This window comes from Brachypodium distachyon, chromosome 5 (assembly GCF_000005505.3).
Source record: "Brachypodium distachyon strain Bd21 chromosome 5, Brachypodium_distachyon_v3.0, whole genome shotgun sequence".
Taxonomy (NCBI): Eukaryota; Viridiplantae; Streptophyta; class Magnoliopsida; order Poales; family Poaceae; genus Brachypodium; species Brachypodium distachyon.
This window is the reverse complement of record NC_016135.3, coordinates 24,853,192-24,877,724: the sequence shown is the minus strand read 5'-3', so window position 1 is coordinate 24,877,724 and position 24,533 is coordinate 24,853,192. Positions and strand designations below refer to the sequence as shown.

The following is a 24,533-nucleotide window of genomic DNA, read 5'->3' as shown; positions in this document are numbered from 1 at the left end:
GTCGTGCACCTCGCTCATGCCCATCGACGGCACTGCAAAGTCGTCCTCGACGTCGCAGTGCAGTGTGTGCACAGTAACTTCAAGTCAGCATTCTACGACCTACCCTAAATCCCTAATGACAGATACGCGACTTACACATGATGGACCGGTCTAATTTGGTTGTTCCTCTATCCTACGGTATATAGTAGTATCAACTTCGGCGCCATCAACTTCGATGTTGGCCTCTCTGCTACCACCAAGACCAAGATCGTTGTATTTTGCACAGGCACGATACGCGATTAGCTTTCGTGATGAGCGTCACGCGATCGATGATCAGATGATCAGATCACCGAGTAATTTAAAGATCGATCAAAAAGGCAATCACGTGGCCCTGCTTTGCACCATATACAATACTTCCTCCGATTCTAAATTCTTAGACTCAAATTTGTCCCAATATGAATGTGTCTATTCTTAAAAAGCATATAGATACATGTAATATGAATATTTGGACAAATTTGAGTCAAGAATTTAGAATCAGAGAGAGAGAAGTACATTACTCAGGGCTTTGACATGTACGTTCTCCGGAGAGAAATTTGAAATTATAAAGTGCACAATTTTGATAGACACGTGTTGTCTTTCTTTCCACGTGAGATTAAACGCCATTCTCTTTTTTGGGACACGTACAACAGCCTCTAGCGTTGGCAATTGGCAAATAGCATGTCGTTCCTGAATTTCTAGAGTCCATAAAATCGCACGAGAAACCATGTTAATAATGAGGCAAGACGCGAAAGAGTTGAAAACTTGAAACCACAAAACCATGCATGTATGCATGGACCATGGAAGTATCTCTGCAAACGGTAGTCTCGAAGCCTTTGCATCACGATGACGATTGAGCGACGGTGGCGATGGGTTTGTAGCGGTCTTGACTAAATTAACGCGAGGGTTTGATCGGATTTCGGATGTGGGCTGCATATTGGGCCGTCTATAACTTCGATCCACGGGCCTAAATAAAAGCCTTGGTTGTGCATGCATGGGCTTCCTCCCCCCCCCCCCCCCCCCCCCCCCCCCCGATTATCAGGACGATGCATGCCAAAACAAACACAACTACACATACCGTGATTCTAAAAAAAAAACAGAGAGAAGAGAATACGCATGTGTGAACACGTCTCCTAATCAGTAATCACACAATCGAATCGATAAGACAAGAGATTAATTTGATGAAGCTCACCGAATTGTAGGTCAATATAACACGTGGGTAAATGTAAGCAGGAGAACTTGAATCTTATTGCGAAAAACCGTGACCCTGCGATTAAGCCAACCCAACAAAAGGTGGTTGTCGGTCCCCATCTTATTTGTTCTTAATCATTTTATGTTCTTTATTTCGAAACGACTTGCGTAAAAGCACTAGGCTAGGATCGGACGCAACCACGAATGTTTTACCACCAAGGACAATATGTTTCAGTTCCATAGTAAGTTAAATAATGTGGGAAATTTCCTATGAAGATGGTTTGCAGATTTGGCTTTGGAATCCCCACGAATTGAAGCAGACCGGAACCTGCAACGAAGCCTGCACAGGAAGGAAGCACATAATAGTCCAACAAATGTTCAAAACCACCACAAGGTTGGCCAGCAATCATCAATCGATTGAAGTTACATTATATTGAACTAATTTCAGTTGCAAGTTTTTAGAAAGCAATTTAATCGAAACAGGTTTTCTTGGCGAACATTGGAAATTTCAGATTGTAATTTGCGTAAGGACTAGTTTTGGTGCACAGGAATTTGTTTCCTTCGGGGAAACGTAGGCGCGATTTTTCAATGATTATAAGCTTTTCTATTTCATTACGTTTCGTGCGCGTGTCGCCTTACTTAACCAACCACAATACCCCACTCTTCCCCCAACCCAGCGAGACGTCTCCTCTCCTCCGCCGCTTTCGAGCAGAGAAAACCCTCGTCCAATCCGGCTAATCCGGCGTTCACGTAAGTTCCTGCCCAAGATTTCGATCAATTCACCGTTAGCTCTCGTCGATTAGGGATTTTTCCTCACAGATTTGGTGGGTTTTTTTGTGTGTTTCTCGGCGATTTCCAGGACCAAGTGCAGCTCGTCCAGTTCTGTCCCTTCCCCGACCCAACTGTAAGGATTCGATCGGCTTCCTATTTGCTTTGTTTTTGATTGGTTTTATCGATCGGTGTGTATTTTGTGGTTAGGTTTTGTTGTTGATTTTGTAGTTTGGTACTTGCAGGCAGGAAGGGAGAGCGATGGCGAGGAGCTCGTTCAAGCTGGAGCACCCGCTAGGTTCGTTCGTCTAATGTCTCACCCTCTCCCTTTTCTGGTTGTTCTAATTTGTTGTATCATGTGGGTTGGGTGATCAACTGTATAAATTTGAGGAATAGCTGCGAAGATTTGTTGGTTTTCTGTATATGCAAGTACCCGCACAATGGAATATGTTACTTTTTCTGGAAAGGAGATAAAACCACATACATCTCCGGACTCTGCTTTTAGTGCAAACAGTACACCAGTCTTTAGAATACAGGAGGTGTATGGGGATGCTGTGTTTTTAGGGGAGGTGATGTATGTGAGTTGTTCAGGAGGTTGTGCTGGTTTGAACTCGTAGTAGCAATATATATGTTTTCTGATAGTTGGAATAAAGTAATTCATCATGGTGCTGATTGTACTTTGAACTTACATTGTCTAAATTAATGTTGTGGTTTGTTAAGGGTCCTTAATAGGAAAAGGTTATCTCTCCCAATTGGTCAATTTTAAGGAGATTTAATTTGCTTGACTGAGTTTTAGCACAACATTTTCTGACTGTTATATCTAGATTACTTTTCGATGATAAAAGGTTATGTGGTGGTCAATCCAGCACTGCAAATTGATTATTTGGTTTTGTTTGTCGTTGATGTGAAAATGTTGTGTTGTGGTTCCCTTGTGGATAATATAAGAATAGGGACTTACGGTTCAATCACGGTAACACCTGTTGACCTGAGAGGAAGTACTTCTACAGGGTTTTGGTAGTCTAGTGCACTTGTGGAGGATTGAGGGTTGCTTTGATTAGTTGGCTGTCTTGCTGAATCTGCATGAAACGATCCTTTGTTTTGCATTTTTGTACTTTCACGCTGAGTTATTTCTCTATAGATTAACTTTGCTGAACGTTAGCTATTGGCATTTATGTTACGATTTCCATCGCATGTGATGATTCTGCTAGTTACAGTTATCTCTGCACATTGCTAATTTAGAGCTTAATCTCTTATTTCTCCTTTCTATCTTCTGCAGACTAGATCTGTAACTTATTCTTTTTTGTTTTTGCGGGGGAGATCTGTAACTTATTCTAAAGAGGCTTTTATCCTTTCTGTCAGTTAAGAATGACTGAAAACTTATCTTGTTGCTTTACAGAGAGGAGGCAGGCTGAGGCTACCCGCATAAGGGAGAAGTATCCTGACAGAATTCCTGTAAGCTTATCCTTCTACGGTTCTTCAGTATAAACTGTCCCCTTAGTCATGATTTCTTTGCTATAATTTATAAACAATTTGTTTAATGTAGGTGATCGTTGAGAAGGCTGAGAAAAGTGATATTCCTGACATTGACAAGAAAAAGTAAGTCCTTGCTAAGCTTGTCCTCTATGGCAAATGTTAAACAGTTCATACTCTTTATACTGGTATAGGTTAGAATATTTCCATCTTTAATTGTTTAATAAGTTCATGCTAGCAGGGATCTTGCTAAGATTGCGCTGTAGAGTAAGTCATAACCAATGTACACGGTTATTCCTACATGTTCTTTTTCTCAGAAAAACAACAACTACGTGTTCTTTAAATAGCAGGTTCTTCATGGGTTCCCAGTGAGATAATTTGTGGTAGTTCATGACATTCAATTCTCTTTAGTTTGGACTATTTCAGCAATAGCCTGTGGCCTGTGGATCTTTTGTTGGCATATTTTATTCCAATTGTTTCAAGGACAAAACTATGATTAATGTTGTCGCTTTGAATTGATTTGCTTCTATTACTATTAGTACATCATTAGCACAGGCCTTAAGCTGTTTGATATTCTGATACTCATAACTGTCATACAGATACCTGGTGCCCGCTGATCTTACAGTTGGGCAATTTGTCTACGTTGTTCGCAAGCGGATCAAGCTCAGTGCTGAGAAGGCGATTTTCATCTTTGTGAAGAACACACTTCCACCAACAGGTGTGGAATACAAACCCAGCAACCAACTTTCTCCCTGGACAAACTTATGTCTAGTCTGTGTTTTACAGCATGGTCCAATGTTCTTACCCAAATTTCCTGCCTGCCCTCTGTTTACAGCCGCTCTGATGTCTGCAATTTACGAGGAGAACAAGGACGAGGACGGATTCCTCTACATGACCTACAGCGGCGAGAACACCTTCGGGCTTCTTCTCTAGGTGGTGGTGCCACGGCAATCGCTTAAAATGCTCCCTGTAAATAAGGCGTGCCAAGCAACTGTGTATATTCCGGTTTGCCTCGTTGAAAATCTTACATTCCATGACCGACAAAACCTGTCTGATGTTCTAATTCAACAATTGCTTATATTTCAAAATTTATGGACACTGAAATCGGTCATTTCCACTGCTCCGGTGTCCATGCATGTCAGCATGCATGGTTACTTGTGAGTTGTCACTGCTGCTACCGCTGTGATGTTTATGGTCAGTTTGGATTCCAGTACGCCATTATATCTGGCTCTGTTGCTGGCGTTATTGGCTGTCTCTACCGACAGGTGCAGCTGATGGACAAAGGTCGCCAGCAGAACCGAGCCATTTGTCGCCGGTGATCGCTGAGCCTGGGTGGAGTCAGGATTAGGAATCGTCAGGTCATTGGCATTGCTTCCCCCGTGCAGGGACAGATGTGTTCTACTGTACTGGTAAGGAGTATTTGGACGGATTCTGAAACGTGTTGCAGTGTTGGCGTGTCTCTTTTCAGTGATGAATCCAAAAGACTTGACACGTCCGTTCCGAAAAGATTAATTGCCGAGCGATGCAGATTTTTCCTAGCGCGTTTATGACCATTAACTTTTCTAAAGCTCAACGAGTCATATGAGACCGATCGGTGTCTCGAGCGAGGGAGTGTTTTACTGTAAGATAGAGACAGAATTACAATGCAAAATATACTTAACTGGGAGTAAAAAACTCGGCACAGTTTCATGAGCTATTCTATTGCACTTACTCTTTCGACTCTTCGTTATTGAAAAGCCAAAAACGAAAATGCCAGACAAGTACCGTTGCTACTAGCATAACTAGCTCGCAGGCAGCAATTAACTAACATTGCACGGGCTGTCCTCACCGTACGTGTATAAAAGAGAGACATATGCGTGTCGTATGTGAATAAAACCACGCATCAGAAAAACAGCTAATCGTCGACCGTGCATGTATGTTATCAAAACGTAGGTTCCACACACTAGCGAGATCGTAGTACTCCTAATTAATAAGCCCTGCCTGCAGCATTTGCAGATCATTAATTCATTATGGCCGGCTAGCTTAGGTACCAGTCCTACAGTTTCGCACGATGCAATTGTGAGCATAGGCATGTGCTGATGTGCATCGTTGCAAGCATGGCATGGCATGGGCACGTACGTGTGTGTTTGCTGCTGACGCGCCGCTGCAACTCTGAACTTAATAATGGAGTAGTACTACTGATAGTACATCCATTACACTATAGATACAGTATTACACATTAATACAGACAATTCTGCTTAATACTCACGCAGCTAATGTGCCATACGTGCGATCAACGTGTGGCCCCCATCTTCTCTTCCGAAAGATGCAACGGAAACACGGAGCAGAAGAAGTATATCAAGGCTCGTAGTGTTAATTTGTTTGGATGCATGCATGGACGATGAATCCTGTCCAAATAATTCATTTCTTAAAACCCAGCTAATTCCGCGACGGTTTAAGATGTTCTTTCTGGAATGACCCATGGTTTTTTTACCAACCTCTTGTTGCTCGCTTCCCACCTCTTTTCCATCATTCTAGGGCTCGAGACTCTTGTGTCAAAGTTGCACTCCATAATCAATGCTGGATCCGAAACATCAAGCGTCGGCCCACTCATGAAGTCTTGGTGCAATTCATTGCTCTGTGGAACAATGTTCAAAATGTTTCTCTATCCAACGACCGGATGCGATTTCTTGGAAGCTTGAGCCATCAGGATCTTACTCAGCTGCATCTGCATATTATATCCAATTCCTTGGACGAACCCTCTCCATGGAGGCTGCCCTTATTTGGAAAATTCAAATCCCAGCTAAAGTGAAGGTTTTCTCTCGGACAGTTGCTCTTCACAGACGCCTCACTGCAGATCGCCTCATTTTAAAAGGTATCAATGCTAATCCTATATGCCAGATGTGCCGAACCTCGCCGGAGACTGCCACCCACCTGTTTGCTACTTGTTCCTTCGCCGCTCAGTTCTGGACGCTGCTCCTGCGGAAAGTCAATGTCCACGTTAACTCCATGCCTCATCAGTCTTTTCTTCTCCTTTCTGAGTGGTGGTTTGATGAAGCTCAACGATGCACCTCCAATTTGCACCGAGACCGTCTCGGTGTCACGATCATGCTGGGATGGTGGCATATTTGGCTCGCGCGAAACCAAAGGGTGTTTCAATCACAGCATTCTTCCGTTGCCAAGCTCTGTGATCTTGCCTTCGACGAGCTCCTGACCTGGAAGCTTGCTGGTTGCAAGGCGGTAGCCTCCTTTAGATGACTGAGAGTTGTTGGTTTCACAAGGTTCGCCCTCCCGAAGCTCTTTCCTAGGCTGTTTTCTGTTTTTGTTCTCCTTCTTGGAGTTGTAAATAACTCTTTTGTTCTATCTTAATCAATGAAATGCAGCGCTGCTGCCATTTCATCAAAAAAATACCAGCTAATTCTGCCCTGTTGGCTGCGGGGTTGTTGAATCTGGTCGTCATCGTCCAACAGTTATCACACGATACAGGTTCCGCACACATGGATCGTAGTAGGAGCTAGTATACTACTTTCGTCACATATCAAGCGACTTTCTATTACATGTATCTAGACGTTTTTTAGACATAGATATATTCATATTTAAACTAATTTGAGTCATACGGAGGATTAATATAATAATGCATGCAGCCTTTGTCAAATCGAGGAAAAGAAAGTGCACATGCCGCCATGCAGCTGTCCATCGAGGTTTCTTGGAATAAGGCAGCCTCACCGCGAACCAACGACGCATCAGTCATACTGCACGTACGTGCCTACACGGTTCCCTTCGAAATCGAAACCTCGTGATATGTACAGTGGTAGTATAACACGGCACTCATCGTACATCGTGTACGTGGCACGAAGAGAAGGATCGAGACGGATATGGGGGAGAGAGACGAGCAGTGGCGGAGGGCAAATATGCATGCATGCAAGCGCTGCAGCCAGATCGAGGTATGGCGACAACAGCTATACGGAGTACTCAACTGCAGTGCATGCATGCATTCAAGGCGCGGCAAAGCCACAGTGCTCCCTATTCTATCTATGCCGCCTATAGGCTAGCCGGGACAGTGTACGTTGGAATCAATCGCGTCAAGTCGATCGTCGTTAACCTTTCGCTCGAGGCATGTCGTGGCGTGAGCCGTAGGAGGCGTCGTCGTGCGCTGCGATCGACCTGCTCCCATGTAGGGAGAGCATCTCGACTGATCGATGGACGGATCCTTCAATGCGGCCCATTAATACCCCAACCTCCTCTTTGTTTCTTTGGTTGGTTGGCCCATTCAATTCATTGCCTTGCCCGCCCGGCCTCGCTTCCTGCTCCTCTAGTTTCAGTTTCGGTTGCCCTCGGCTCGATATGTAGCCATCCTTTCTGTGCATTGCCTTTGCCCTCGTCGTCTTCCTTCCTTCCTCGTCCACATCTCTCTGCACCTCCCTGATCTCCTCTGTTCCTCGTCGATTGATCCTGGTCCTTGTGACTTGCGATCTCCAGAACTGATCGACGATCTGCTTCCTTTCATCTGATCTGGTCATTTAGTTCCGTGTGGAACCAAGCCAGGTAATTAAGATCACATATATATCGCTGAGCTCCCCTATTGTTGTTCAAGATTAATGTATTATAGACGCGGTATTGGTGCGGTTCAATCAGAAAGCTGGCGCTCCGGACGCAAAAGGGGTTCCTCTCTTTGATTGAGCCGTGCCAATATCACGTTTTGCTTGACTCGTATTGTAGTATAGAAAATGTGAAGCAATGTACTCCCTCCGTTCCATAATTCTCCATATAGTATGGCTGCGCGTGTGTGTGCTGCTAGAGCTTTCGTGTTCTTATATACTCCATGCCTGATTCTAATTAAGCTAGATAGCACTGTTATTCATGTTCTTAGGTACACGCATTTGATCTTGCTGGCTCTCCATGTCATGATTCTAATTAAGCTAGATAACACGCTGTTGTTCCCCAGAAGAATTGCTAGCTAGCTGCTAGTTTTCCACGACACATATTGATTGGTTTTAATTTGTAGCGTGAAAGATTTCAAATTTGTCATGGTATGTGCTACATAGAGTTTGCTGACTCAAAATGCATGCCCGCCAGTTACTGATTTCGATCTCTTCCATGTTAAGATGGGCGCTGATCTTCCTTTATTGTTAGATAAATTAACGGTATCACTGATTACATGGTTCTTTCGCTATATATTCTGTATGCTATAATGCTACAGTTTTGCTATTTTTTAGGCGATTGAGAAATAACTATTTCTCAATCGATAATAACAACATTTTAATTCAATCACTGAAATTCGTGTAAGATTATTGTAGGCCCGATGGATAAGAAAATCTTGATTGGATGGTTACGATTGTTGACTGAGAAATAACTATTTCTTAGACGACTGAGAAATAGACACTCCCATAATGCTAATTAATATTAATTGCAACCATCTGTAAAACTTGAGAAGGCTGATCATAATTAAGTGCATGTCCCAACTAAGGTACACCGGCCAAATGGCCGATCCATGCCTTGTTAGTTTGAACTTTGAAATGCTATGGTTTGCAAGAGGACAATATGGAGAGGCACATATGCAGCTCCCCATATCTCTCCCTCCTTCTCTGGCCTTCATTTGTTAAAGAACCTAGTACTTCATGCATGTGATTTCTCAGTGTAGTACTCTGGGCTATGCGAAATACTACAAGTAGCTAGTACTATAGCGGAAATAAATGGGACGATGCTCCTTTTTCATCCATACATGCATGTCTCGTGCCTGGTCCGTATTTCAGTAAAACTCGATCGAGTTACTGTGCTGTCGAATTTCATGTTTGTGAGACGAGACGCGTACATTAAATGCAAGTCTCTGCATTTTGGGGACCGTACGCACATATTGCAATGAAATGTAGAGCTCAGAGCTGCGTGGGCATGTGGTGGTCAGAACTTCATTAAGGGTATACTGTGTCAGGTAAAGTACAGACATATATACGTCTATACCCATTAATTACTCGGGTCCTCCTTGAATACTACCCCACGGGTCCGGTTTATGGTTGGAAAATACTAGGATATGATTAGTAGTATCATGTTAGTTGCACTTTTCTATCCTTAAAATTTAAAGACTACTCCATATACTAGTAGTTTATAATCCCCGAGGAGAATGTAAAAAACATGACTTGCTACCATAATTATCTAGGACCTCTTTGATCCAAAGAAATTTCATAAGAATTTTGGAGCATTCTATCTGTATAGAACTCAGTTCAATTAATTCGTAGGATTTGAAAACCATATAAATTTTTCCTGCGGCCTGACCCAATCTGATGAAAAAAAAAACAATTCTTCGCTTCTATGACAACCATCGCTAGCTAGTACCTAATTCTCTTCATGTAAGTCATGGTATTTTTTTTTCCCCTGGCGTAACCGAACTCATGTGTTTGAATTTATTATTTATTTTTTCTGAGACCATGTGTTTTGAATTCTTGTAGGATTCAACGTAATTAATTGATGTCCAATTTCTGTGTTTTTATATTTTTAAAATGCTGCAAAATCGAAGAGGCCTCAGCTCCTGGCGGTTTTATGATTAACGCATGCAGCAAGGCTCTAGTACAAATCTCGGTGCTCCGTGGCTCCGTGCTCTGCAGGTTCCGTACTGACATACTAGTAGTAGTAACTAACCATGCATGGGCTCGTACGACGCCAATTAATATTGTCGCGCCCGGCAGCAAAAGCCATGCAGGTGCAGCAGCTGCTGCTGCTGCAAGCATTCCGTGCGCAGAGCACGAAGCATAGTGTGGCAGAGAGGCTCAACATGTATCATCGATTAACCTTGGGCGATCCTGCATGCTTTCGGCCTTGGCTTTAATTCTCCGGCCCATATGGTCCGACCTGAGCGCATACCAAGTGTACACTCCTCCTAAAGCCCAGCCCGGTACGACCTCGGTGGGCCGCAGAACCGCAGCATCGGCGGGGAGAGTGCATACGTACGTATGTTCTGCTGTGCCGTGCCGTGCCGCGCCCCATCAACCCCGTGCTTGCAGGAGGAATTCCTGAAGAAACCGTTTGTATTTCTTCCAAAAAAGAAGAAACCGTTTATATTCTACGGCGAATCACTCTCACGGATGCCGTGTTGTGAACTCTGAGCATCCGTCAGCTGCAGCCATATAAGTATAGGGGGTCTGATAAGTATATAAGCTTGTACCCCGTACTACGGAATATACATTTTGCTTCCAGGAAAGAAAAAACAACGCAGCTGGCATATATATTTATTAGACGAAACGTCAAGCCGTAGGAGGAAAGCCTGACAGTGACAGAAGTTACAATCGTCGCAGCATTTTCAAGTACCCTGCCATGAACAAGCTACGACGACGGAGTTGCAAGAGAAAAATCGCGGCATCCTGTTTTGTACAAAATCACATATATCTAAGGGGCCTTGTAGTACTTGGTGGGCACGAAGGGCATCTTGGTGACGACGGCGTCGTAGGACTTGCCACGGACGACCACCTTGAACTCCGTCCCGGCCTTGTGCAGCCCCGACTTGACGTAACCCATGGCGATGTTCTTCTTCAGGCACGGGCTGAACCCTCCGCTGGTCACCTCGCCGATGTTCTCCCCCGACCCGTCGCCGCTCACGATCGCGCTGTGGCTCCGCGGGGGCGGGCCCTGCGAGAAGATGCCCACGCGTCTGATCTTGGGGCCTTCCTTGAGCTGCTTCAGGATCACCTCCGCGCCCAGGAACCCGCCCTCCGCTCTCCTCCGCTTGCCGATCGCCCACGACAGGCCGGCCTCCACCGGAGTGGTGTGTTGCTCCATGTCGTTGCCGTAGAGGCAGAGCCCGGCCTCCAGACGGAGGCTGTCGCGGGCTCCCAGCCCTGTCAGCCTCACCTTGCCTTCGGATTTCTCCAGGAGAGCCTTTGCGAGATCAAGCGCGTTCTCTGATGGGACTGAGATTTCAAAACCATCTTCACCGGTATAACTGAAATAAGAAATCTTTCAGACTCATTAACGAGGTGTTCAAAGTAAATCATCAGGAATAAAATAGAAGAATATAGCGCCACTCTTCATTATCCTGAACTAGAAACCCATCAGAAATGACACTAAATAGAACTGGTAGGCCAATATAGTTCGTAAAACTGCTATAAAATCCTTCGCAGTGGAATTTTGGAAAACTTAAAATTGGATGAAACTTCATCAACTGCCCCTAAACCACAATCACCTAACTACATCCCACAACACTCACTTGGCATGCAGAATCACACAGTACAGTGTTTTCTTTGTGCATGAACTAGGATGCATGAGTGATGGTTAATCAATTAACAAAGAAGTACTGATGCTCTGAAGAACTTGTGGTGTAAATACAAGAGGGAGCAGAAACATACCCCATATGCAATGGAGTATTTAAAAAAGCGAAAGTAAAGGATCAAAAGGAGCATACCCAGTTCTGGTGAGAAAGCAAGCAGATCCATTGATGTCAATCATCTTGAAGTCACTGAAATACATTTTGCTCAAATCTTCTTTTGTCAGCAACTGGAGAGTTGGTGCAGCAAGAGGACCCTGCTTATGTTAAGGGACAAATTATAATGATGTCTTCTTATGAATTAGGCTACTACTAGTACACTCATGTAGAAAATAAAATCTACTTGCCGGCTAAATGAAAAAATATCACTTCATTAACCCACGTAGAATTGGAAAAAAAAATAGTTCCCAGCAATCTGGCTTGGGAACTAAAAATTATGCGACTGCTTTTATTTATGTTATCCTCCTTTACCTGAAACTCGAACAGGATTGCAAAATTCATTTTCCTTGTACTTTTTTCATAATCCTGTATGACCTCGGAGTTGTCCTTTGACAATTCAATCTAGGAATTTTTGGATTACACCTAAGTATACTACAGAAGGAAACTTTAGCTCCAGAGTCCACCAACTAAGAAAATGACATGCAAACTTGCTCAACTACTACCTCACATAAATCATTTGCATCTTGTAAGAAATCAAAAGTTGTCCCATCAAGCATAAACCACTGCTTGACAGCTTGGTCCATGAATCAGGTAGCAGATAGTGAAACCAATTGGCACTGATGTCTCTCTTATGATTTGTCAAAATGAAAGGTACTAACTGAACTCATATAGTATTAAAAGGAGAACTCCCGGGTTGCTCACTGAACTCATGTAGTATCTATGGAATCAGCAACAAATCATAGACTGCAACCATAAATGATCATATTCATGCCTATTCTTTAGTAAAAATAAAATGTTATTCAAAACTGATCACCTTGAAACTACATTTTTTGCAAGCAAGAGAATCAAGGATCACATTTTCGCAGCAACTCGCAACACTATATATTCACTGAACTTAAACACCAGAAACCATCACAGAATACCAACTGTGAAACAGCACGAACAAAATCACCACCTACAATTCATATTTTAGTCAAGTAGCATCACTCCACCACACTGTACATCCCAATATCCTTCTGACAGAAATGCACCTCTAAATACTGCATTCCCTAATCCTACATATAAGCATACCCATGATATCTTCAATCCATGGAGTCAATCAATCAACCAAATCAGGGAAACCAATTCAAGAGGTGGCAAGAAGAAACCGCTGACCTGCAACGCGAGCAGGGACCGCTCATCGTGGATGTGCCACTTGACGTCGCCGCCCTTCTTGTTGAACGCCTCCATGTGCGCCCCAATGTGGGCGAGGTCCTTGTCCCTGCACCCGGCGTTGACGACGAGGTAGACGTGCTTGTCGGTGACCTTGGTGACAACGGAGTCGTCGATGGCGCCGCCTTTCTCGTTGGTGAAGACGGTGAGGGAGCCGGTCCCGTCCTTGAGGGCGGCGACGTCGGCGACGACGAGGGTCTCGAGGAAGGGGATGGCCTGGGAGCCGTGGAGGCTGAGGCCGCACATGTGGGAGACGTCGAAGAGGCTGCCGTTGGCGCGGCAGTTGAGGGTGGAGTCCATGATGGAGTCCTTGTACTGGATGGGCATGCTCCACCCCGCGAAGGGGACCATCTTGCCGCCGTGGGCCACGTGGAAATCGTACAGCGCCGTCTTCTTGAGCTCGGCCTCCGCCGCCTCCGCCGCTCCGGCCAGGTGGCGGCGGCCGGCGCCCGAGGCGGCGGCGCCGGCGCGGCGGGCAAGGGTGGCGCACGCGAGGAGGCCTCTCATCGTTGGGAGTGGGAGGGATTTGTTGGTGGTGGGATGGGAGGGAGGGGGGAAAAGATGAGATTTTGAGGGGTGGGTGGCGACGGGAGGGATCGGGAGTGGGTGGTGGCAAAAGGGAGGAGCTGCTGCCTCGGCGCGCTCTGCTCGAAGGCGTTTGGTGACGATGGATCAGTGAGGGATCAGTGGTGGCTCTGTGCTCGCTTTCTTGGTGTTTTCGGATTAGTTTTTGTTGGGTTTTTTTGTCCCGTTGGGTGGTGGATGCTGACGGCTCCTCCTCACAACTAGCCAGCCCAGTGCCTCTTAAAATGCTTTTAGTTACAGACAGTCAGACAGTCAGACAGATAAGAGAATCTGAAATATAACGATGCTTTAAGATTTCCAGAAATCATAACATACTTTGATTTGCTGCTGTTTTGAGGAATCGGCACACAAAACGGGCATGGAGTCCAACGAGAATCAGTTCGAAACTGTGTAGTATGGGTGGCACCATGGCGCAATTGGCTAGGAAGCAACATCGGTGAGCAGATGGAGATACAGACACACAGTACCCGAGACTGATTAACTACAGAGGATGGCAGTGTCCGGCCAAGTATCTAACCTAGAATAAAACCACTTGCATGTTGGATCGCGAAACACTAACATTACCTTCACGGAAGAGGTTTTCTGGGAACTGCTAATAAGTACACGGGCGTTTCATGTTTATTTTTTATAGACAGCACAGGATATAAGGTGGCAAAATAATTATAAACACTGCCGCAAGAAAGATAACCAGAAGATCTGCATTCTCTGCACCATAACTGCATATTCTCATTCATAATCTCGGTCTAATACCATCAAAACCATGAACCATTGCAAAATGCACTAGAATTTGGTAGTCAGGTCTAGCAGTTCAACGAGCATGCCCTTGCTATTCAGAGAAGGCCAGGTTGGCTTACAACCAGGACAAAACGCTTGCTTCAAAAATGCTGATGGATGACGCATCTCTATATAGGTATTCACAGGCTTCATCTCGCAGACATGAATTAGGGTAAAGAAGGTGATAACATCTCGATGACACTCAGAATATTCTTGATGTGGGCGAAAAAGGGCCTCAGCTACTTTGGCTCACTACTTAGACCCTGAAGATTTTTTTGAAGATGATTTCTTCTGCTTCTTTGGCTCCTTCTCGGGTACCTTCTCAGCCTCCACGGTCTTCTTCCTGTCCTTCCTCTCCCTCTTCTTCAAAGCATGCATATGGGCTTTAAGAACTAGAGCATACGAAGCTTGGAATTTGGCATAGTCCTTTGCAGCCAGCTGGAAGAGAGGGGAAATAGAGTAAAGGTTTGATAGGTTCAAAACGCCTAGTGACAGGAGAAAAAACAAATATGTTCAGAAAAATTACGATAATGTTTATGACATGAGGAAAATAAACAAGTCCACAGTCCTCATGAATCAACTTAACAATAAGTTTATTTCATCAAAACCAAAATAATATTGCAAAATGCAAATGACATCCTATTCATATACTGCCAACATGTCAGTAACACAGTACAAGTAGTTATACTGAATTTTAACTAGTACAAAAATTTATCCAGTCATAGGTTAAAGCATTTGATGAAAAGAAAAATGTGGCTTAGTGGACTATACACATATTTGATATGTCCGAGACAGTACGCACAAAGAGAGACAAATTAGTCATGCTAGTGCTTATTTCGTGTTATCAGGACACAAACGGCCATGGTTCCAAATTGATAACAGAGATTATACTAATAATGATAAGTGATAACTATTAATCCTTTTTGCATATGAAAATGATGGAAAAGTAAGACAACAGATATAGACAAAAGCGTAATTAACGCCCTGCATCACAATGTCAACACTTGAAATATACAAAGGAGAAATAAATTTGTTTCTCAAAACTGGGTCTACTCTTTAACTTCAGGTTCCATTTTTTAGATAGATGTGATTCAGTTACATAGAAAGGCTGGCCAAACCGCCAGCAGCAGTATGTTATGGAAAAATGGGTGCCATGTCTCAAATTGTCTGGCAGCCATGTCTCAGCAGCCCGTTTCTTAGAACAAACCATGGGACGAAAACCTGATGCTACAAATATTCGAGACAGTTCAAGATAACAAAGCATGGCACGCAGGATAACTAATAAAAACTAAACAGCAACTGAAGAACAACCAAAGGAGCTGCACTCAAAACTCAAGCCCTTGCTCTTGATAAAGGCTGTTTACATAGTGTAAGATGAAATAATTAATGGAGCCCTTACTGATTGACGCAATTGAAACTTGCAAGAACAAGAAAATGAGTCCTGTCCTTCAAATTTGTGTCAATTACTGAGCTATATTAACGACCCCAAGTTCTAATTCAGGACAGCTCCCTTAGTGATGAATAATCTTGTTAGTTTGCCCTATTCATGCTCAAGTGATATGAGAGATATTTGTGGTATTGTGTCTGCATAAGTATATACTAGGTACTCACTATAAGCACTGCATAAAATACTTGTATTATGGCTAAGATGTTCCAGGTAAGTATTCTATTCCTAACTTCTTCCTAGCCGTCATGCTACACAAAGTTGCCGCATATCCTACAGCATGGGGATGCTTTGTTTAGTTGTGAACTAAATCAGCAAGGTGCCAATGTAGAGGTGCATCTTCTCTACATATTCAGACTAGCACGTCGATTTACTCATCCATTGGATCCTATCAAATTCTAAACCATCATCAACTGACAAGGTCACTAAATGGAACCTCCTTCTATTATCGTGTGTGCAAAATCCAAGATGTTTTAGCACAGACAGCAACTCCCCAGAGAAAATGCAAATGTTGGATCTGTGGTTAATTCCTTGGAACCGCGGAGGCTATACAAGCAACTCAGTACTCGTTATGCAAAAAAGCAATGCAAACCACATCTCATAATCGTATCAGCGACATGGTCAGAAACGGTACCGAGGTGGAGATGTTCCTCTTGCCATCGGTAGCGCGGACGAGGCACATGTACTCCACCGTCTGTCCCTTCTTCTCCATCTTCTTCAACCTAGCCGCGCACTTGAGCGACGCTGCGCACATCAAAACAAAAGCATCAGCATCAAACCCGGATCGTTCCAAAAAACCCAAATCCACAAACCAGCGCACGAACCAGCAGAGGAAAAAAAAAGAGCACTCACATCGCTTCATGGTGACCCAGACAGAGCCCTTCTCCGTGCTCCGCTCGTACATGTTGGTCAGCTCGCTGAGGAACGGATCTGCTTTCAACAGCACCTGAAAACAACCGGGCTTCAGATCTCGGATCGCCGTCGGCACCCCTAAATCGCGATTCTCGGAGGGAGATCGGCGGAGGAAGTAAGAACATCGGGGTAAGGGATTACCATCTTGAGCAGGCGCTTGAGGTCGGCGGTGGTGGTCTCGCGATCGCCGAGAGCGGCTTCCCCTTTCCCTTCTTCTCTCCACTTCGTTGCTTTCGCCTGGTGTTCAGATTGAGGACGAGGAGGAGACGAAGGTAGGGCATTATGAGAAGGCGAACGGTGGAGATCACGGAACGGAAAGAGATCCAACGGATAAGGTGTATGGAAGGTCCCCTCTAGGCTTTAATTTTTATTTTTTACTCTTTGCCACGGAAGCATGATAACAAAAGTTGAAATATGATTTGAAGAGTGAAATTTCTTATAAAGTCAAACATAATGTTCTCTTTTACACCTACCTATACATTAATAATAGACAATTTTGTGTTACAATCTTTCTTCGTCCATGCTTTTTTCGTGAAGCCACGCCGCACGTGAAAACACCCGACCGCCGCTGACCACGTGCGATGACATATACGGCAACGACATCATCATGGGTCATCCAAGGCAATCTCGACGAAAACGAAGACGATGTTGAGCCCTCCAGCACAGAGCTTAGGGGTCAGGCGTGGGCAAGAGGATAGGCGTTTTCTAATCGAGCTAAAATTACCCTTAGTAAATAATGAAACAAAAAATTAAAATAGTCTAATGTGAAATAACCAAAACACCCACACCAATACTGCTCCTCGCCAGCACTAGTAAATTGCACCATAAAAGGCCACATTTTCAAATGAGAGTGTTTATTTTCGAGTCAACTTAGAAATATTTACTTCTCGGTCGACAATCATAGACGTCCGATTACAGATTTTGAAATCATTTGCCCTTTTATAAATCTTACACAAATCTCGATAATTTGATCAAATGGTTGTTAGCGTCAACTTAGGAATAGTAATTTCTTAGTCGCCTTACAAATAACAAATCCGTTTTTAAATGGACTCTTCACGCTAGTTAGTGCCATTAGATGTTTTAGCTAGAATTTTCATTAGCCAGATTTTGATTACTCCCAAGCTTGCTCTGTTCCGTATAATAAATGGAAGTTAAATGTTTTAGCCAATTGTTCTTAGGCGAACCTTAACCAACGCATTTTATCTCATGGAACAGGGTTGATGCGGTATATTCTGCTGACGATTCGATCGGGAAGGAGGTAAATTTTGAAGTTTTTCATCAGAAGAAAGGCCGCCCTAGAGTTCCTAGTTGATTAGTCCTATGCATTTTATTCCAATCAAAAGTTTCATGCGAGATTTAAATTAAATCGCCATAAGTCCCTGATTCTATGAAAAATGTGTTACTAAAGCTATTTATAACTGAAAAATAGTTTTTTTAGAACTAACTGAAAAATATTTTATCCGTTCCTAAATACTACTTGTCAAGACGACACGAATGCAAGCGTAACCTCCTAGAGAAGATGGATAGAAAGTCCGAAACAGAACATGGACAAACGCGCTTTTTTGCTGACCAACATTGGAAAGTTATCCGATTAAAATCCGGTATTCGATATCAATTCAGATTTCAGAACCGTCCGTGCTTATAAATTCCAATATCGATAGCTTACCTAGTCGCTAGTCGGTTCCATGGCGTGCGCCGCCAACCGAAGCCCCCGGCAACGAGAGGATATGGCAAACGCCGTGCTGCCGGACGAGATGCTGATGGAGGTGCTCCTGCGCCTGCCCGTCAAATCGATCCTCCGATTCCGCGCCGTCTGCCGCAGCTGGGCCGCGCTGCTCTCCTCCGAGGAGTTCTGCGGCCTCCACATGGCGAACAAGGCCGAGAGGGAGCCACCTGAGCCGCTGCTGCTGTACCTCTCCTCGACCCAGATCTCCGCCTCCACAGGGCTGCGCTCCAGCAACGACGGCCTACTTCTCACCCTGAAAGGCGTCCGTGGCGATTTCGCGGGCATGACGCCCGTGCCGTGCCGCGGCCTCACGCTCCTCCACGACGCCCTCTCGGGGCGCTACTACCTCCTCAACGCCGCCACACGAGCAGTCGCCCAGCTGCCGCCGCCCTGCCAAAGCGCCGAAAACACGCTGCTTTCCACCACCGGTCTCGGGTTCGACGCCACGACGGGGCGTTACAAGGTGGTGAGGCTGTTCTCCGGGCAGCGGCTCGACGACAAGGACGGCATCAAGCGCGAGGTGTACAGCCCTTCTGGGTCCGGTGCCGACGACCGCTGGAGGCCCGCTGCTGCTGGAGGCGCCTTGCCGTCGGCGTTCTGCGAGCTCGCCGTGGCCGCCATGTTCAGGGCGTTACGGTGCAAACTGACGCCGGTGTTCGCGGACGGGTTCCTGCACTGGCTCATCGATCCAGCTGTTAGCTGTTTCGCCACGAGGCCGGAAGCGGCCGTGCTATCCTTCTCTCTGGCAGACGAGACCTTCAGTTGGTTCGGGTCACCGCCCTTCGATTTGGAAGGAGCGCACTTGGCGGAGCTTGATGGCAGCTTGTGTATGGTCCGGGACCTTCGTCGGGATTGTGGCTTGCTGGAGATCTGGAGGGTCAAGGACTACTACGCTGGCGACTGGTCGCTGGAGCATCGGATTGATTTGGCGCGGCATGCTGGAAAAGATCTGGTTGATCCGCAGAATATCAGAGTCGTTGGCAGTTGCAGAGCAGGGAAGAGACTCATCTTTGCCACGTCCAGATGCAAGGTAATTGCCTATGATCCGATGTCTGCGACTCTAGAAACCATCCTTGAACTGGGAGGAACTCGTCAGGAAGAAAATAGGAGATTTGTTACAAGAGTCGGTTTGCTCAAAGAGAGCCTTGCTCCAGTGCGTTAACCAAACAATAAAGCGTTTGCCCATTATTCTTTGGGGTATGGAACTATGGAAGATGGAACAACATTGACATTTCTGCTCAACATATGCTTGTGTTAATGCCTGGACGAAAACTAATCTTTTGTGGTACTTCCATTTAAGTATCTATTCTCTACGTAAAGGTAGATGTTATTCTACAGAAAATGAATCTACTCCCCCAAATGGGAGAGCCTAAAGATGTGCAGAGAGATCGGTTTCTTATTTCAGAGATCAAGTATATGTACGGTGCTGTTAATTTTGTTGGATCTTTGGTGTAACGCTTGTTTTACATACTTGTGTTTCTTGTTTGTCTTTCCAAACTGTCTTTTGTGTCAAAATAACTACCTGTTCTTCATTTTGTGTCATCTGTTATTACCCAATGTGGCGGTGAAATAGTCTCCATTCAGTTGCTTTTGCCGTTTCCAGTTCGTAAATTAACATATTTTAGATGACTGTAACCAACATATGTTTTTGGTCAACAGATTGTACCTCAGCTTGTGGCTGGAAAGCATGTTGAATGATATTACTTTCCAGCTTTGGAAGGACCTTGAACGGTTGTGTTCTTTTGTGAAATTAGAGAGTAAGGAAGATAGCTGTAACTGGGTTTTGACCGAAAGTGGTATTTTTTCTGTGAAATCTTTTTATGAAGCTTTAATATCTCAGAAGTGTAAGTTCCCTTTTAGAGAGTTCTGAAGAGTTAAATTACCTTTAAAAATTAAAGTTTTCCTTTGGCTAATGTTGAGGAATAGTATCCTAACTAGAGATGTTTTAATTCCTAAGGGATGGCATGGTCCCAAAGAATGTGTATTCTGTGGAGATGATGAGAGCATTTCACATCTCTTTTCTCGTTGTCTTGTAGCCAAATTTATTTGGAGGGTAGTCGCTTGTTCTTTTGGTTTTACTAGCCGTCCTTTGTTAGTTCAATTAATGATTGGGTTGCTATGTTTGCTGCCCCCATTCGAAGTTTTATTATGATAGGGGTAGCACCATTATGCTGGAGTGTGTGGAAGGCAAGAAATGTTATTTGCTTTCAAAGTAAATTTCCTGGAGAACCATCTAATTTTGGTGTTATCCATGTGCTATTGGATGGATTATTGCCTTGCTGGGCTGGACCCCAGAAACCTAAGAGGGGGACTCTGACCCGGGCGACGCAAATCCTTAAGCAGGTGCTGATTGAAGCTTTGAGCAACTCGCATGGTTGGGGCTTGAAGCGCCTGCCATTGAGATAATGCTGTGGTTACTGAAGAAGATTCCTCTTGCCGGACTTGGTTGAGAGAGTCCCAGTTTCGTGACCGTTTATCATTCTGAAGTTTGAGTTCAACAAAGTTGGTATGTAATGCTGTCGTGGTACTGATTTTGATTTCCTTCTGCTGGAACCTCCAGATAAAAACATGTGAGCTTGTTGATTTCACTAATGAAATCGGGGGCGTAAGTGTGCAGTGTGCTCCTTCCTCTAAAAAAAATGATTTGAGGAATAAGACAAAATAAAATACGACGAGTTGGTTTGCAATAGTACCAAATGGTTCTCCAAGAATAACTAAATCACATGGTTCCATGACATTTACGTTGTGTCCTCAACCAAACTGTACGAAGTGACATAGTACTAGGAACGCAAGGAATGCAAGAGTAGGATTTAATTTGTGACACTAATCGTCTTCATCTTTTTATGTCAGACAGCAACGCTTTATTTACGATCTCTGGATGCCTGGGCTTGACCGTCTCCATGTATTTAGTCCACACAAATTCCCTAGCGAGCACTAGTAGTAGTCCGTATAAAATAACAGTATACAGAAGATCGATGCTTGGGCCGGTCAGTGTCAAAGAAAACTTGAAGCGCGCGCCCGCCCGAGCGTTGACATCTAGATAAGAAACCATCCATCTGCGAGCTCATAGCCGGCGACACGGTCCACACGGAGGCCAGGGCATGGCGGACACCGAGACCCCCTTCCTGCAGCAGCTCACAGCCGGCGACACGGATGAGGACGAGGACCCGCCGCCGCTCGCCGGCGTCTCCGACTTCCGCGGCCGCCCCGTCCGCCGCGCCTCCTCCGGCGGCTGGCGCTCCGCCCTCTTCGTCGTCGGTACGCCCCCTTATAATCTTTAAAATTTGTTTTTTTTTCCAGTTAATCAGCTAATTGAACGAGTGACTCAACCTTGATTTGATTCGTGAATCGATGGCAAACAGTGGTGGAGATCGCGGGGAGCTTCGCCTACTTCGGCGTGTCGGCGAACCTGATCACGTACCTGACGGGGCCGCTGGGGCAGTCGAACGCGGCGGCGGCGGCGGCCGTGAACGCCTGGACGGGCACCGGCACCCTCATGCCGCTGCTCGGGGCCTTCGTCGCCGATTCCTGGCTCGGCCGCTACCGCTCCATCATCCTCGCCTGCACGCTCTACGTCCTGGTAATCCCAACTCTCACTCTTCCTTCGTTGATTTTGCCTTTGATTTTGAGGGGTTTTTCTTTTACCCCGGCGGAGCCAGCATCTGCGGTAGAACGAGCAGAGACACTGCAGTGATGAAGGCGACCGGCCATGTGAAACTCGTTGGTTTGGGCTAATAATTGTGTTCTAGGCTAGCTGGAAGACGTGCCTGAGGGTACTATGATGCATGTGCCCAGTCAGTTTTAACTTCGGGTCCATCATAAACAGTCGGGTGATGTTGACGGTGTTCCCACCTCAATTCAAGATGGGCAAAAACAGAGTTGGGTAACGAAAATACAGCTGTTGACGGTGTTCCCACCTGAATCCAAGTTGGGTAACGAAAATACAGCCAAGGTCGTCAACTTAGCAGAAATTACCTGTCAGCCATCATCCTACAAGATTATTCCATCCGATCCATAAAATATATCACCCACTTAGTACAAAATTTGTAACAACTTAGTACAAAATGGACGACAATTTTTATGAATCGGAGAAAAAATATTTTTTCAGAAACAAATATCACCTCCGCCTCTACATTTACTTTTGTTGTGGAGTTTTGCAACAAAATATAGTACAAATCATGCATCGGAGAGTGTGGATAAAAAATCAGCCACAAAATAGATAAAACATAACGAGTACTCCCTTTTGTTAGTGACTGTCCACTTATAATTTTCCTTTGTTAATATACTATCAATTTGAACTTTCAACCTAACCTTAATTACTACTCCCTCCGATCCTAAATTATTATATGTATCTAAACGATTTTTAAGAATAGATACATCCATATTTGATCAAATTTGAGTTAAGAATTTAGGATCAGAGAGAGTACTCCCTGCTGCTTACCACCATGTTACGCTGGATTTTACGGAGATACTCCTTGAATTTTACCCTGATTTTAATTGCTCCACGTTCGCTGCACATTGCAATTTTTTGAAGAAATGAAACAAATCTGTACACTGTAACACTCACACGCTGCACGATCACGTAAAGCAAACACTGACAAGTCAGACTAAACCTTGTGCAGGGCTACGGCATGATCACGCTGGCGTCGACGCTCCCGGCGCTGCGCCCGCCGCCGGCCGGTGACCCGTCCCCGACACAGGTGGCCTTCTTCTACGGGTCCCTCTACCTCATCGCCGTGGCGCAGGGCGCCGACAAGCCGTGCGGCGTGGCCTTCGCGGCGGACCAGTTCGACCCGGGCCACCCGGGGGAGCGCGCCGCACGCGGCTCGCTCTTCAACTGGTGGTACTTCTCCATGGCCGCAGGTATCACCGTCGCCGTCGCCGTCATGAGCTACGTCCAGGAGAACGTCGGCTGGGGCGTCGGCTTCGGCGCGCCCTGCTTCGTCATGCTCGCCGCCTTCGCCGCCTTCCTCGCCGGCTCCCCCACCTACCGCCTCCTCCACACACCCGACGATGCCGCCAAGACTAGCAGCAGCCCCTTCGCCCGCCTCGCGCGGAGCCTCCTCGCCGCCATCAAGACGAAGAAGAAGCATCAACAGCAGCTAGAGGTTGAAGACGAGTCGTCGGAGGCGGCGAGGAGCGTGCTGCGGCTGATGCCGATCTGGGCGGCGTGCCTGGCGTACGGCGTGGTGAACGCGCAGATCATGACGCTCTTCAACAAGCAAGGACGCACCCTCGACCGCCGCGTCCGCATCTTCGACGACCTGGAGCTCCCGCCGGCCGCGCTGCAGGCGCTCGGGCCGGCGACGATCCTGCTCTTCGTGCCCATCTACGACCGCCTCCTGGTGCCCGCGCTGCGGCCGGGCGCGCTCACGCCGCTGCGGCGCGTGGGCACCGGCATGGCGCTGTCCGCGCTCACCGTGTGCGTGGCAGCGCTCGTGGAGGCCCGGCGGCTAGACACGGCGCGGCAGCACGGGCTCGTCACGGTCCACGCCGGCGGATCTACGGCGACGGTGCCGATGAGCTGGGCGTGGCTGGTGCCGCAGTACGTGACGATCGGGGTGGCGGACGTGTTCGCCGTCGTCGGGATGCAGGAGTTCTTCTACGACCAGATGCCCGGCGAGCTGCGGAGCCTCGGGCTCGCGATGTACCTCAGCGTCATGGGCATCGGCGGGTTTATTAGTAGCGCGATGATCTCGGTCATCGATCGGGTTACTAGCAGTGGCGGCGGGGATAGCTGGTTCGCGGATGATCTTAACCGGGGGCACCTTGATTACTTCTACTGGCTGCTCGCCGGGTTGAGCGCCGCCGAGCTCGTGATGTATCTCTGTCTGGCTAGGTCCTATGTGTACAGCAACAGGAGACTGCTCCGCTGACCAGCGGCGGATCCAGGAAACGGCAACGCCCCGGGCAAAAATAGAAATAACTTGTACTGAATCCGTGCCAATTAATATAGAAAAAGACACCAATGATTAAAACTTCAAAACGAGGAGCTAAACCTTCATATATGAAATTAAAAATTTAAGTTGCTGCATAAACCAACAAGC

General features: G+C 45.9%; 5 protein-coding genes, 1 long non-coding RNA gene and 1 other non-coding gene across 8 annotated transcripts; 4 read left to right on the top strand and 3 right to left on the bottom strand.

Annotated features, from left to right (window-relative positions):
- The first annotated feature begins 1,805 nt into the window (after positions 1–1,805).
- LOC100827349 (autophagy-related protein 8C) lies at positions 1,806–4,548 on the top strand. The gene is made up of 7 exons (XM_003581659.4): positions 1,806–1,956; positions 2,066–2,110; positions 2,220–2,272; positions 3,371–3,426; positions 3,518–3,570; positions 4,044–4,162; positions 4,280–4,548. The coding sequence occupies exons 3-7, from the start codon at positions 2,236–2,238 to the stop codon at positions 4,375–4,377; spliced, it is 363 nt and encodes a 120-aa protein (XP_003581707.1). The 5' UTR covers positions 1,806–1,956; positions 2,066–2,110; positions 2,220–2,235; the 3' UTR covers positions 4,378–4,548.
- A 3,485-nt stretch (positions 4,549–8,033) lies between these two features.
- On the top strand, positions 8,034–8,119 carry MIR171C (microRNA MIR171c). The gene has a single exon (NR_126831.1). It is a non-coding gene; the product is annotated as a microRNA MIR171c (primary transcript).
- Positions 8,120–10,615: 2,496 nt separating this feature from the next.
- Positions 10,616–13,704, bottom strand: LOC100824957 (aminomethyltransferase, mitochondrial). The gene is made up of 3 exons (XM_003580534.4): positions 12,989–13,704; positions 11,813–11,931; positions 10,616–11,353 (listed from the first exon to the last, which is right to left on the bottom strand). Exons 1-3 carry the CDS (start codon positions 13,550–13,552, stop codon positions 10,801–10,803), a joined length of 1,236 nt encoding a protein of 411 aa, XP_003580582.1. The 5' UTR covers positions 13,553–13,704; the 3' UTR covers positions 10,616–10,800.
- Positions 13,705–14,327: 623 nt separating this feature from the next.
- LOC100824654 (signal recognition particle 14 kDa protein) lies at positions 14,328–17,063 on the bottom strand. The gene is made up of 4 exons (XM_003580533.4): positions 16,902–17,063; positions 16,701–16,794; positions 16,483–16,592; positions 14,328–14,842 (listed from the first exon to the last, which is right to left on the bottom strand). The coding sequence occupies exons 1-4, from the start codon at positions 16,902–16,904 to the stop codon at positions 14,657–14,659; spliced, it is 393 nt and encodes a 130-aa protein (XP_003580581.1). The 5' UTR covers positions 16,905–17,063; the 3' UTR covers positions 14,328–14,656.
- Positions 17,064–18,370: 1,307 nt separating this feature from the next.
- On the top strand, positions 18,371–21,390 carry LOC104585435 (F-box protein At5g49610). Of its 2 annotated transcripts, none has more exons than XM_024455495.1 (2): positions 18,371–19,516; positions 21,337–21,390. In XM_024455495.1, exons 1-2 carry the CDS (start codon positions 18,446–18,448, stop codon positions 21,376–21,378), a joined length of 1,113 nt encoding a protein of 370 aa, XP_024311263.1. In that variant the 5' UTR covers positions 18,371–18,445; the 3' UTR covers positions 21,379–21,390. The 2 variants fall into 2 exon arrangements, with proteins under 2 accessions (XP_024311263.1, XP_010240453.2); XM_010242151.3 differs by lacking the exon at positions 21,337–21,390 and adding an exon at positions 20,146–20,775.
- Positions 21,296–22,049, bottom strand: LOC106865631. The gene is made up of 2 exons (XR_001404920.1): positions 21,908–22,049; positions 21,296–21,761 (listed from the first exon to the last, which is right to left on the bottom strand). It is a non-coding gene; the product is annotated as an uncharacterized LOC106865631 (long non-coding RNA).
- LOC100830165 (protein NRT1/ PTR FAMILY 5.10) lies at positions 21,550–24,472 on the top strand. The gene is made up of 3 exons (XM_003579266.4): positions 21,550–21,744; positions 21,849–22,066; positions 23,109–24,472. The coding sequence occupies exons 1-3, from the start codon at positions 21,588–21,590 to the stop codon at positions 24,360–24,362; spliced, it is 1,629 nt and encodes a 542-aa protein (XP_003579314.1). The 5' UTR covers positions 21,550–21,587; the 3' UTR covers positions 24,363–24,472.
- The last annotated feature ends 61 nt before the right edge of the window (positions 24,473–24,533 follow it).

What these genes read in the sequence shown, in the direction of transcription:
- LOC100827349 (XM_003581659.4), top strand. Translation starts at nt 2,236, where the DNA reads ATGGCGAGGAGCTCGTTCAAGCTGGAGCACCCGCTAG. An exon ending in AGTATCCTGACAGAATTCCT is followed by an intron (nt 3,427 to 3,517) that starts GTAAGCTTATCC and finishes TGTTTAATGTAG; the next exon opens with GTGATCGTTGAGAAGGCTGA. An exon ending in GAACACACTTCCACCAACAG is followed by an intron (nt 4,163 to 4,279) that starts GTGTGGAATACA and finishes CTCTGTTTACAG; the next exon opens with CCGCTCTGATGTCTGCAATT.
- LOC100824957 (XM_003580534.4), bottom strand. Translation starts at nt 13,552, where the DNA reads ATGAGAGGCCTCCTCGCGTGCGCCACCCTTGCCCGCCGCGCCGGCGCC. An exon ending in GGTCCCTGCTCGCGTTGCAG is followed by an intron (nt 11,932 to 12,988) that starts GTCAGCGGTTTC and finishes TAACATAAGCAG; the next exon opens with GGTCCTCTTGCTGCACCAAC. An exon ending in TGCTTTCTCACCAGAACTGG is followed by an intron (nt 11,354 to 11,812) that starts GTATGCTCCTTT and finishes TTCTTATTTCAG; the next exon opens with TTATACCGGTGAAGATGGTT.
- LOC100824654 (XM_003580533.4), bottom strand. An exon ending in CTGGGTCACCATGAAGCGAT is followed by an intron (nt 16,593 to 16,700) that starts GTGAGTGCTCTT and finishes TGATGTGCGCAG; the next exon opens with CGTCGCTCAAGTGCGCGGCT. An exon ending in AGAGGAACATCTCCACCTCG is followed by an intron (nt 14,843 to 16,482) that starts GTACCGTTTCTG and finishes CCTCTCTTCCAG; the next exon opens with CTGGCTGCAAAGGACTATGC.
- LOC104585435 (XM_024455495.1), top strand. Translation starts at nt 18,446, where the DNA reads ATGGCGTGCGCCGCCAACCGAAGCCCCCGGCAACGAGAGGATATGGCA. An exon ending in TTGCCACGTCCAGATGCAAG is followed by an intron (nt 19,517 to 21,336) that starts GTAATTGCCTAT and finishes TTTTTATGTCAG; the next exon opens with ACAGCAACGCTTTATTTACG.
- LOC100830165 (XM_003579266.4), top strand. Translation starts at nt 21,588, where the DNA reads ATGGCGGACACCGAGACCCCCTTCCTGCAGCAGCTCACAGCCGGCGAC. An exon ending in CTCCGCCCTCTTCGTCGTCG is followed by an intron (nt 21,745 to 21,848) that starts GTACGCCCCCTT and finishes GATGGCAAACAG; the next exon opens with TGGTGGAGATCGCGGGGAGC. An exon ending in CCTGCACGCTCTACGTCCTG is followed by an intron (nt 22,067 to 23,108) that starts GTAATCCCAACT and finishes AACCTTGTGCAG; the next exon opens with GGCTACGGCATGATCACGCT.